This window comes from Cetorhinus maximus, chromosome 20, assembly GCF_964194155.1.
Source record: "Cetorhinus maximus chromosome 20, sCetMax3.hap1.1, whole genome shotgun sequence".
NCBI classification, from domain to species: domain Eukaryota; kingdom Metazoa; phylum Chordata; class Chondrichthyes; order Lamniformes; family Cetorhinidae; genus Cetorhinus; species Cetorhinus maximus.
The window spans coordinates 35,485,582-35,498,180 of record NC_135898.1 but is presented as its reverse complement, the minus strand read 5'-3'; the positions used below and the strand labels follow the sequence as shown (position 1 = coordinate 35,498,180).

Below are 12,599 nucleotides of genomic sequence, written 5' to 3'. Positions count from 1 at the left end.
AAGTGCGTTTGTTTTTCAAGTTCAGCCATGATCTTATTGAATGGTAGAGGAGGATGGAGGGTGCAATGTTTCGTGTGGAATGGTGAATGAGATGGCATGGATGCTATGGAATAGGAGATGGGGAATGGCATAGGAAGAAGGGGTAGAATGGGGGAATTGAACGTGGCTGATATTATAGGGATGAAAGGAATGGCGAATGTCATGAGAGGGATGGCATGGGAAGGATGGAGCGGCATTGGGATTTAACAAATTACTATTGCAATAAAGATACTAATTTCACCCAAATGTTTTTGGGGGTCTCTACTAGTTAATTTTTTTTAAAAGGGACTTCCATTCAAATCGCAGCTTTTGATGACCTCAGGAAGTCCCAAAGTGCTTTACAACCAATAAAATAATTTTGAAGAGTAGTCACTGTTGTAATAGAGGAAAGCCAACAGCCAATTTGGGCAGAGCAAACTCAATCAAACAGCAGTGAAATAAATTACCGGGTCATCTGTTTTAGTGATGGTTAAATATTGGCCTAGACACCAGGGAGAACTCCCCCGCTCTTCTTTGAAATGGGCAGACAGGGTTAACGCCTCGTCCAAAAGATGGCACCTCTGACAATGCATTACTCCCTCAGTACTGGCATTAGAGTCCGCCTGAATTATTTTCTTAAAACTCTGGGAAAACAAAAATAATTCTCCTTCTCTTTCTCTCTCCCTGGGATGACCTCATCTTATAAATGGATTTCAACAAGAAATTAAACAATAAATGTTCCATGAAGGCCACATGACAACAGCTGCTGGTTACTTAATTGTGTTGGATGCTGAGGTATGTGGACTATTTGATATAAAATGGATCTTCTGACTCAATCACGGCAGCTTAGTCATAATACAGGCCTATCTTTTAATGTTGAGGCCTCATGTGGCCAATTATGATCTAATGGATGTGAACTGGAGTCTAGGAAATCTTTTCTACCAAAAATTAACTCCAGATTTGTTGTACATAACATATCTCCAACCAGTGTCATTAAAATTTAAATTAATGATTTGACATTAGATTGCATACGATAGGAACGAGCCATGACCTCTACGTGGAGGCCAGTGTTAAATATGCGCTTTCTTCCTAAAGTGTTGCCAACACTTCCAGGATTGCCCTGGAGTTTCCCAGAATTAAAGATCAATCTCTGGGGCACTGCTGCGAGAAACTTGGGAGAAAAATGATGGCATTAAAAACTATTATTTTCTTCGAACACTTGCTTCTTGGTTTAGAAGGACACAATTCTCCAATTGAGGCCAAACCAATGTTTTATAAAGGTTCATCATAACTTCCTTGCTTGTGTACTCAATGTCTCTGTTTACAAAGCCCAGGATGTCATTTATCTTTTTAACCACTGTCTCAACCTGCCCTGCTACCTTCAACAATTTGACCTCAAATACCCCCAGGTGTCTCTGCTCCTGTGTCCACTTTAAAATTGTATCCTTCATAGAATCTTTGAATAGCACAGCACAGTAGGAGGCCATTTGGCCCATCAAGTTTTCACCAGCTCTTTCTAAGAGCAATCTAATTAGTCCTATTTTCTTGAACTTTCCCCAAATCCTTGCAATTTTATTATCCTTCAAGTATTTATCCAATTCCCTTTTGGAGACTACAATTAAATCTGCTATAACCCAATCCGGCAGCTCATTATAAATGCTTGCGTAAAAGGGTTTTCCTCATGTCGCCTCTGGTTCTTATTTTATATTGCCTCTCCTCATTCTTCCTACCAAAATATATCACTTCACACTTGCCTGCATTAAATTTCTTCTGTCATGTGTCTGCCCTTTCCACCTCTTGTCTGTGTCCTCTTGAGGTCTATCACTAGCCTCAGTTCGCAATCCTTCCAAGTTTTGTGTCATCTTCAAATTTTAAAGTTGTGTCCTATACACCCAACTCTAGGCCATTCATATTTTTACTTAAAAGCAGGAGTCCAACATTGACCCCTGGAGAATCCACCAATACCTTCCCCTAGTCTGAGAAACAACTAGCCACTGCTACCCTGCCATTTAGCCCACTTCGTATATATGCTGCAACTGTCCCTTTTATTTCATAGGCAAATATTGGAGTGGGGGAAAAAAATAGTGCTGCATGATTGGGCAGGGGGCAGACAGTCATGTGATGAAACCTGCGTTCAATCCTATCTTTCTATCTCCATTTAATTATGAGGCTGGATTCACTGTTACCAGCGGGGATGGCTACACCAGCGTGCGCCCAGTCTCCGACCTGTGCTCCCTTTTGGCGTCGGCTGGCTGCTGTGAGCCCGGCATCGGGGAATTTGCCCGGTGATGTTGTGAAACTGGAGTTTGAGTAACGACAACTGTCAAGGGGACCTTAGCGCAGTCTGGGCTACAAATCCCATGCCAACAAAAGACGGCTGGATACTTGAGATATTAATTCTGATAGACTTGACAAAAGCTGTGACCTTTTGGTCACCTCTGAGACAGAAGGTCATGGGTGCAAACTCCCTCCCTCACCCGCGCCCCCGCTCTAGGATCTGTTCATCGAGTCTTGATTGACAGTTCTTGCAACATTGAGGTAGCACTGCACTTTCAGAGGGGCTATCCTTTCAAGTTAGCATGAAAGATCCTGTGGCACTGCTTGACGAAGAACAGGAGAGTTCTCCTCATTTCCTGATCAATGCTTATCCCTTGCCCCAAATAGACTGAGTGGTCACGCATTCTATTCCCTGTTTGTGGGACCTTGCTGTGTGTGCATGTCAACATAACGATAGCTATTCTACTTTTTGTAAAAAAAAATCAGTTCATTGGTTACAAAGTGCCCTGAGATAACTTGATGGTGACGAGACCTTTTTGCCTCTTCACTTCAAAGTGAAGGCGAATACAATTTTCTGTTAATATTTTCTGAACCTGGTTGCAATTTATGGATGGAGGTTACAACATTCAGAAGGAGAGACTTGATTTATCCAGAGCCTTTCCTTAAACTTGAACTCATCCAAGATTCAGCAGTCCATATCCATAATCACAAGAAGTCCTGCTCACCCATCACCCCTATCCTATACTATCCTACTTTAGCTCCCAATTCTTCATGATCTCTCCCCTCCCCATCTCCATCACCTCTTGCAGTCCTCCGAGAGCTCTGTATTCCTCCTACCCTGGCCTTCTGCACATCTCCCATCATTGGTGGCTGTGCCTTCGGCAATGAAGATCCTAAGTTCTGGAATTCCCTCCATTTTTCTCCATCTCTCTCTCTCTCTCTCTCTCTCCTCCTTTAGTCTGCTCCTTAGAACCTACCTCTTTGTCCACCTGTGGTAATATCTCTGAGTCTCGGTGTTAATTTTTATCTGATGGCTATTCCATGCCGGGAATTTACAATATTAAAGTTGCCGTATAAATGCAGATTGTTAAATTTGGTTCGTCTCCATCTTTTATTGCTCTTGTCTCCAGTTGCACTCTATAATTATGCAGCCTAATAGATCAACAAATACTGGAAAAGAAAATTAGGGCCTAAAACGGGCATGATTTGTGATTAGCCATTTTGTGCTCCTGCTGAGTTTGATTTCCTCCCTTAGGGGAGGTGGTTGATGCACAATATGTGACTTATATTTTAAACAACCTTCTATTTGTAAATCAAAACCAGAATTACCTGGAAAAACTCAGCAGGTCTGGCAGCATCGGTGGAGAAGAAAAGAGTTGACATTTCAAGTTCACATGACCCTTCAACAGAACTGAGTGTAGTTAGGAGAGGGGTGAAATATAAGCTGGTTTAAGGTGGGGGGCGGGGGGAGAGAAGTTGAGGGTCGGGTGGTTGTAGGGACAAGCAAGCAGTGATAGGAACAGATAATCAAAAGATGTCACAGACAAAAGGATCAAAGAGGTGTATTTGTAAATGTTCACTTAAATCTAGCATAACCAAGTGTTCAGTTTGGCCTTCCTCGTTTTGGACCTAATTTGAGTTAGGTTTTCCTAAACTCATCCCTTCACCCATTGGGTAAACTGCAAGAATCCCCACAGTTAAGGATGCCCAATTTCTTTAGCAAGGCTGGATCTGCTGACTTGCAGCATCATCTGCTCGTAAACGCCTCTTACATAAGCGCAGCTTTCTGAAACCTGTCGTTCATGGGCCTTTTTTAAAGCATTGTATTGCTGGGATTATTGAAAATCAGTTGTGGATTTGAGACTATGGAATAGTGTTCTGCTCTAGAACAAAATCAATATTCTAAACGTGCTTTAGATTCCTTTTTGAAAATATGTTTTAAATACACTCCTGTGAGCGCCTTGGGACTTTTATCTATGTTCAAAGTGACACTGTATGAATGCAAGTTCTTAGATGCAGTTTGAGGTATATTTTAATGTTTCAATCATTTAAAATATGTTTTCAGCATGTTTGTAATTCAAACATTGTTTTAGTGGTGGGCAGAGCCTAGATCAGCCTACTGGGCATCATCTGATTATATTTGACAAAAGGAAGGGTCAAACTCTTCACTTCCTCAAATTTGACCCATATCAAACCCTTTCAGGTTAGATGTGTTTGGGTTAGAAGTGTACAGCCCACTAACACTGGCATTAGTACAGCCTGTTCACACTCGAATGCAGGTTAATACCTTCTGGAATTGGGCGATGTGAAAACGACCCTCTTTATTATCTGTTTGCCCCATTACTGGAGGTTTCAGCTATTGTTTTCTTTTGGGTTAGTTTTGACCCAAGTGCAGGATTCACACCGGAGGGCATTGTCCCTTCTTGTAGGTTTGTTACACCTGGAGTTAGTTGGTATACCATGGCACTGAAAGTGGCACAAAACACAGGGGCATTAAAAAAACAATGTGAATTTCAGGGAAAAAAACAAGACGTCTAATGATTCGGAGGTATTCCTGGGGATGTTGAGTCTCAACATTTCACCCCCTCATTCTCTCCCCCTGCCCCTCGCCTCTCTTTCTCCTCCCCTACCCCCCCACCACCCCCCCAAGTCCAATTGCTTAAATACCACATATTTGCACTGACTTTAAAGTTGATAACACATAATTAATTCTTTTGCTCCAATGAATTTAATGAGCACTTGACCCACTTACACGACACAAAAGCAGCCTCACATCAGTGCAAGCAGCACAAAATGTGTGGTTTAAATTGTGTACGCTGTTTACTGAGTTGTTTTCTTCATTTAGATGAATAAGATACTCAATTTCAGCCAAAATTAGAAATGTCGTTTTTATTTTGCGCAACAACTTCATCTGTTTGCAAGAAAACCACTGTTGGGGAAATATTCCGCTGGACTGACGTTTGGTGAAGATGCTTCAAATCATTGAACTGCCTTTTTAAAAAAAAACTGGCAGGAATTTGTTTCAGGGAGTCTTAAGTACTCACAGTGGCAGATCATCTTCAGTCCACGTTTAGTAAGCAGAGGTTTCTTCAGCATAGTTCAAAAGATGCAATAATCTAAGCATACAATATTAGAAAAATAGCAGTCAGAAATGTTGAAGTGTAAATTAAAAGGCGAGAGAGTGTTTTATGCAGCATTTGCGTACTTGAGTTGACTGCCTAGTCCGGTCATCAATAATTTATTTCAGATGAGACCAAATCTGCAAAGAAAAACACCGACTCTGCTTCAATTAAATGCCAGCTAGTGTGGCGGCTCTGTAAACTCGTTCTTAGTTGGGTGACCTGAGCACTGAATTCTATTGTCTGTTGCCACTTCAGGTAAGACTTGCAAACAGGCTGTTGTTTTTTTTCCCCCCACTGTCACTTTGTTTTTGTTTGTACTGAAATCAAATCGTCCATCATTAAGTTCAGAAAGAAAGGGCTTGCATTTGTATAGCGCCACAGGACAGCCAATGAAGTACTTTTGAAGTGGGATCGCTGTTGTAACGTAGGGAAACGTAGCAGTCAATTTGTGCACAGCAAGCTCCCACAAACGGCAATGTGGTGATTATGAGGGAATTTATTTCTGTGATGCTGGCTGAGGAATAAAAAAAATTGTCCAGGACTGAGCTGGAGTATTCACTCCAGTTTTGGGCATTTACTAGGATGGGACCAGCAATGAGGGGCTTCAGTTACTTGGAGAGACTGGAGAAGCTGGAGTCATTCTCCTCGGGGCAGAGAAGGTTAAGGGGAAAATTTAATGGAGGTGTTCAAAATCATGCAGTAAATAAAGAGAAACTGGCAGGAGGGTCAGTAACCAGAAGAGAGTGTATTAAGATAATTGGCTAAATAACTAGAGGGGAGATGAGAAATATTTTTACTCAGCAAGTTGTTGTGATCTAGAATGCATTGTCTGAAAGGGCGATAAAAGCAGATGCAATAATAACTTTCAAAAGGTAATTGGATAAACGCTGCAGGGCTATGGGAGGAGGGGGGTTGGACTAATTGAACAACTCTTTGAAGGGGCTGGCATCAGTATGATGGGCTGAATGGCCTCTTTCTGTGCTGTATGATCCTATAATTAAGAACTTCAATACTTGGCACACAATAAGGGGCAATCAGCTGTCTCTTTAATGTAGACTGAGGGCTAAATAGCTTAAAATTAAGAGGTTATTCACAGACAGTGCTAATCAAAAATGGTGACTGTGAGAAATGGTAGATTGTGATGCTATTTCAGGACTTCTGTGCCCCAGAATATCTTGCATTATTACTTCAATCGTTGACATAATGAGACAGGATGTCCGATCCCAGAAGGGAGATGGTTGCAAACTGACTGAACTGTTTATACTTTGTGTGTTTTGGTCTGTGAGAAGAATTATGGAAGGAATATAATAACTGAAGTAATGGGATCATGTTCCAGTGATGCTAAATTGGATTTTCTTTGCAGTAATTAAGAGGTTGTTTTGTTCACATTCTGGCACCAGCTCATGAAACCTAATAGTTAAAGAGTATATTTATGTCAGGCTGCAAGATAGTCCTTTGTTAAGTTTGCTGCGGTACTTGATTTGCATGCCCTGTTATTTAAGCTGGGTTCTGTGTACATCAATATCATGAGGGGGTATTGCACATTAGCCCAATAAATTTCTTGTGATTTAACTTTGTGAATTAATGCTGCCTTTGAAAGGACGCTTCCACATTTAACACCATCTCGCCTGACTTCAAAATAAAACGAAGAATAATTCGCAAAAGTCTTAAAATCCTTATTGAAATCGCTGCCCTAATAGGAAGCGATGGTGTCAGCGCTTTGCATGGCAAGAGTACAATACCTTGCCCATAAAACCTGGACCTGCCTTTCGGACTTTGAAATTGTCCGCGCTCATTTTACATTGGAGCTGCAAATCTTTTTAAACAAAGGGAGTTGTTGCTTGGGAGCAAGTTTTCCACAGCCATTAGCATGTAAGTATTTCAGTAGACTTAATTGCAAAGCAGTGATATGAATTAATTGATGAAAAGCTGCGGTAACTACCAATGTACTAATATGGAGTGGATGTGGAAGGGCAGAATTGTCTTTAGTGATTTACTACCTAAACACTAATCGGTTACCTTTATCCTGCTTTAATAATTCTGCGAGCGGCAGAATTTATGCAGGGCTGCTATTGTGTTACCGCGCTTTGGTCCCGTGCACTTGAGAAGTATCTACAAACTACTCCAATCCATCTGCGTTGTCCTTTTCTCAGCGGTCGGGGCAATTTGGTGAGCAGTGCACTTGTTTGCAAGCACTAATACATCTCATGTATAATCATCCAGGAGCCGCTGGAAAGGTTGAGAGTCACATAAATATCGAATTACAGCAAAATGCGAGCCAGCAGATCTTTGCAGTGCCACATTCTTCGCCACGAGTTAACTGGGGGTTGTTAGAACAGCACAAGTGCTCTTCAGGCACCCGGCAAAGAGACTGCAGTGACTCGAATCATTGTTTCTCTGGAGGAGGTGGGACAGCAAGTGGGCTGTGAGCAGTTAAAGCCCGCAAAGGGTCCCGTACCCCCCCCCTCTCCCCGCCACTTGGCAGTCCCGTCTCACTGTTTTGTGTGTGTGTGTGTTTTGTTTTGTTGGGTGATTAGTTGTTACACTGTGTAACCGTCCTTTCGAGCAGCCGGAGCGAAAGAAGCGGTGCAGGGCACACGGGAGGAAAGGCAACGGCTGTTTGGCAAGTGGTTGAACTTGCCCGGCGTGAGAGTGGCAGAGATGGTGCAGAGTGCCACACACTGCAGGGCGAATGGCTCAAGCTCTTAGAACCAGGGGGATCCAACCAGAATGGGTAACCATGCTTTCTCTCTCTCTCTCTCTGTTTATGCTGTGCCTCCTTTGTATTTGTTCGGCTGTGTTAGTCATCCTGATTGCACGACTTTAACTATTCTTTGTGTGGTTAGTGTATTACGTGACTCAGTGCAGACGTAGTCTTTATAGTCAAGTAGTAAGGTGGCCTAGATATTTTCACAGTAGCTTCAAATGAACTAAATTAAGAAATAGCTACTGCACAGTTCATGGTGTAGTGAAATGTTCAGTATTTCAGTCACCACACGTGGAACTAGTGCTGTGTGTGTTCATGTGGGTGACCCCATGTATGAACATGTACCTGTTAGTTTGTGTGTGTCTCTCCCTCCCCTCTCCCTCAGCCCACCGGGGTCTCCCTCCCCTCTCCCTCGGCCGCCGGGGGCTCCCTCCCCTCCCCTCTCCCTCGGCCCGCCGGGGGGCTCCCTCCCCTCCCCCTCGGCCCGCCGGGGGGCTCCCTCCCCTCCCCTCTCCCTCGGCCCGCCGGGGGGGCTCTCTCCCCTCCCCCTCGGCCCACTGGGGGGCTCCCTCCCCTCCCCTCTCCCTCGGCCCGCCGGGGGGGCTCTCTCCCCTCCCCCTCGGCCCACTGGGGGGCTCTCTCCCTTCTCCCTCTCCCTCGGCCCGCCGGTGGGCTCCCTCCCCTCTCCCTCGGCCCGCCGGGGGGCTCCCTCCCCTCTCCCTCGGCCCGCCGGGGGGCTCCCTCCCCTCTCCCTCGGCCCACTGGGGGGCTCCCTCCCCTCCCCTCTCCCTCGGCCCGCCGGGGGGCTCCCTCCCCTCTCCCTCGGCCCGCCGGGGGGCTCTCTCCCCTCTCCCTCTCCCTCGGCCCGCCGGGGGGCTCCCTCCCCTCTCCCTCGGCCCGCCGGGGGGCTCCCTCCCCTCCCCTCGGCCAGCCGGGGGGCTCCCTCCCCTCCCCGCTCCCTCGGCCCACCGGGGGGCTCTCTCCCCTCTCCCTCTCCCTCGGCCCACCGGGGGGGCTCCCTCCCCTCTCCCTCGGCCCGCCGGGGGGGCTCTCTCCCCTCTCCCTCGGCCCGCCGGGGGGCTCTCTCCCCTCTCCCTCTCCCTCGGCCTGCCGGTGAGCTCCCTCCTCTCTCCCTCGGTACGCCGGGGGCTCCCTCCCCTCTCCCTCAGCCCACCGGGGGGCTCTCTCCCCTCTCCCTCTCCCTCGGCCCGCCGGTGGGCTCCCTCCTCTCTCCCTCGGTCCACCGGGGGCTCTCTCCCTCAGCCCGCCGGGGGGCTCCCTCCTCTCTCCCTCGGCCCGCCGGGGGGCTCCCTCCCCTCTCTCTCGGCCCGCCGGGGGGCTCCCTTCCCTCCTCGTGCTTGTTGGGTGGTGATGGTAGTGACTCCACTTTTACTGTAATGTGTTCAGGATGTCATCACACTTCTACAATGCTGTGAAAGTATTCCAAATCCAAACCATTTTTGGACATACTTAAACTAAGCTGAAGTTTGTGTAATATTCCTGAATCAGCCCAAACTGGATCATTTCCTCTGTCAGTGCTGTTTAAAGGTTACTTTCACATTTGTTATCCATGTTTCAAATAATTAGCAACATGCAATGTGGAGCCTTTTCGTAATTAACATGGTAATATTTTGAAGGCACTCTTTACACAACAAAGCCTAATTGCTTGAAGACTAATATGTCACTTGTATGTTTTGGCTACAAACTCCAATACGGATAATAAACACTGCAAGGTATCCCAAGGCATTCTTACAGATGGTAAATACTCCAAAGCACAGAATAAAGCTACTTTCATTATTGTGTTACACAAATATATTTTTGTTTTATTGTCAATGGAAGTATAAATCCAAGCTAAACAACACTTTGAAAAATTCCAGCATTAAGGTTGGTTTGTGTCATTTTGCCTTTTTTCAGTGACTCCTTTGATTTGGAGACAGTTTATCGAGTCCCATTGCTCATTACAGTTTGTGCCTGAATCTTGTCATTATATCAGTCATCAGCTACTGAACAAATGTACAGTAATTAAATGGGAATTGTTGCTTACTTCATATAGCTTTTGATGTCCTGACTGCTCTTTATAGTACGATATGAAAGAAAGTATGAACTTAGCTTTTGAGTTGTCAAACACTGTGCTTAATGATTACTGATCTCTCTGATCTTTTGTAACTGGTTCCAAGCGCTTCACCAAAGTGAAACCTCAAATAGTCATGTTCCACACAGTTCTTACTTAGTCTTGGAATATTCCACAGCATTGCGAAAAGTGTTTGAATTCCTTTGAAATAGAATTGGTGTGTGACTGATGTGAATTGTGTTCCCTGGGGCATTGCTGGCTTGGTATGAACATGTCATTCTCATGCATCCAATAGATATATAACAGAATGAGATTCATCGTGCTCTGGGCTCTTCTCTGCCTTTCCGCACTAAATAACGAAGGGTGGCAGTACTGGGGTGTGTTTCACATGATGTAACTCCTTTCTAGGCCTACTCTTATTGGAGTGCTCTGCATTTGGTCTGATTTATATCAAGCATTTCAGCTTTTACTGCCTGTGTGTGTGGATGTGTGCGTATGAGAAAACCTCTACAGACCGAAACCTGATTGTCGCTGCTCCAAGTATTGTATTATAGATAGCATTTTGCAAGCGGAGTAACCTCCACAGTATTTATAGATATCTCTGGTGCAATTGCAGAAGTGTAACAATTAAAGAAGAGGTAACTGGAAGAGTAGGATGTTAGATACAATGAAAGATCACCTGTCTAAAGTGACTAGAATCTAGCAAGGTCTACTTTGATCCATGATAATGAAATTCAGCCACTGCAGGCACCTGTAAAACAGTAACTCTGCTTGCTACCTGTCCGGATGCACTCTTTGGCTCCCTGTTACACCCTCTTCCCCTTTCCAAATCCGTTGAAGTCAACAGGTGGCTGCTCTGGTATCACCTGTTTCACACTCAGTCAAATTAGCCACAAGATCTCTACTATTGAGGATGAGTTGCAGTTGGTCAGTACACATTTAATGATGCCTGGTCAAGGCAGGAGCAGTGATTTTTGCAGGGGTGGGGGTATGGTCCAAAGGTTTGGTTTGCAACCCACTACGTTTTATTGGCGTTGTGGCTAACTGTGGCTTGCTTAATCTGGTATCAACTTTGTGCTCATATGACGGGCAGGTTTGCAATAAGTCACATACAGATAATTAATGCAGTGATAAAGGGCTCAGCTGTTACCATTGCGCAGCTGTCCGTCTATGAGTCCGCTAGTTCAGGGTCCCATGCAGTTGGCACGGTTTGAACCTTGACCCCTTTGGTCAAGGGACAGCCAAGGGTGAGCAATGGTTCCAGGCGGCAGTGGGGTAAAAGTAACCGAAGAACGCAAAATGAGAATTTCTTGCTGCATGTGACAATCTAAGCATGGCGCTGCTGTGATTGAGTTGTTTCACACAGGCAATTTAATTCACAGTCACATGGCAAACTGCCGCTGGAAAAAGGAAGTGAGTTGTTACTGCAAACGTATAATTTTTTTTGCTATGTGTGAATTTTGAGAACTAAGAGAAAAAGAATCCCGTTTTGGAAGCGAAACAAAATGTCGTTGATGTGAAAACTCTCCCTTTTGCGATTGCAGCTGGAGAAAATGTGCTCAGTCAAATATTTTGCAGTGAAGTTATTTATAGCACTGAAATAGTGCAGCTGCACAGAATGTACATGCTCGATACTTGAAGGGCTGTTGGCTGTTATTCACGCTGCTCTTTGTGCAATCTCTATGGGATATTGGAATGATGGCAAGATCACACTGGGAATGGGCATCAAGAGCTCCTGCACCTTAAGTAGCAAGGTGACTCTTCATTAAGCAATGCAGCGCATTATACAGTTGCACAATTGAAGGTTGTTGAAAAGCGGCTCTTTGGTAATAGGTTGGTTGGGCCAGTGTGAATGTTCCCAGTAATGTCAGCACACAATTGTGCTTGTGATGAACTCTGCTGGTAATTGTTGCTTTTTGGCTTCTTAAATCGTTTTCCATTCTTTCAATTTCAGCGCCGAATCTCAAAGGGCGACCACGGAAGAAAAAGCCCTCTTCCCAGAAGCGGGACACACAAGCTGTAAATAACCTGAGAGATTCCAATGAGGATTCGGATGGGAAAGGCAATGCCAAGGTACGACCCAGTTCAGTAATTTAACTTGCTACATCCTTTGGCGAGCAGCCTTTTTATCATTGCCTTTTAAGTCTGGCGAACAAGGTGGCTGTGGCCCAGTGGGTATGCTTCTGAGTCTAGATGGTTGTGTGTTCAAGCTCCACTTCCAAGGACTTGCGCAGAACATCCAGGCTGACACTCCAGTGCAGGGGATGCTGCCCTCCAGGTGCTGTCGTTCGAATAAGACATTAAACCAAGGTCTCACCTACCCTCTCAGGCTGGCTCTTGCATTGAGCGAGAAGGTCATGGGCTCAAGAACTACTCCAGAAATTTGAGCACATAATTCAGGCTG

General features: G+C 45.1%; 1 protein-coding gene and 1 long non-coding RNA gene across 5 annotated transcripts in view; one reads left to right on the top strand and one right to left on the bottom strand.

Moving 5' to 3' along the window:
* The window catches only part of arid5b (AT-rich interaction domain 5B), a 143,195-nt gene that overhangs the window by 80,260 nt on the left and 50,336 nt on the right, over window positions 1–12,599 (top strand). For all 4 annotated transcript variants that reach the window (XM_078565884.1, XM_078565883.1, XM_078565885.1 and 1 more), the window contains one exon: window positions 12,150–12,268. In XM_078565884.1, coding sequence (XP_078422010.1) covers window positions 12,150–12,268 — 119 coding nt within the window. The remainder of the gene's footprint in view (window positions 1–12,149; window positions 12,269–12,599) is intronic.
* LOC144695021 (uncharacterized) overlaps window positions 1–12,599 on the bottom strand; it is a 61,717-nt gene that overhangs the window by 13,175 nt on the left and 35,943 nt on the right. The gene's annotated exons all lie outside the window — the stretch shown is intronic.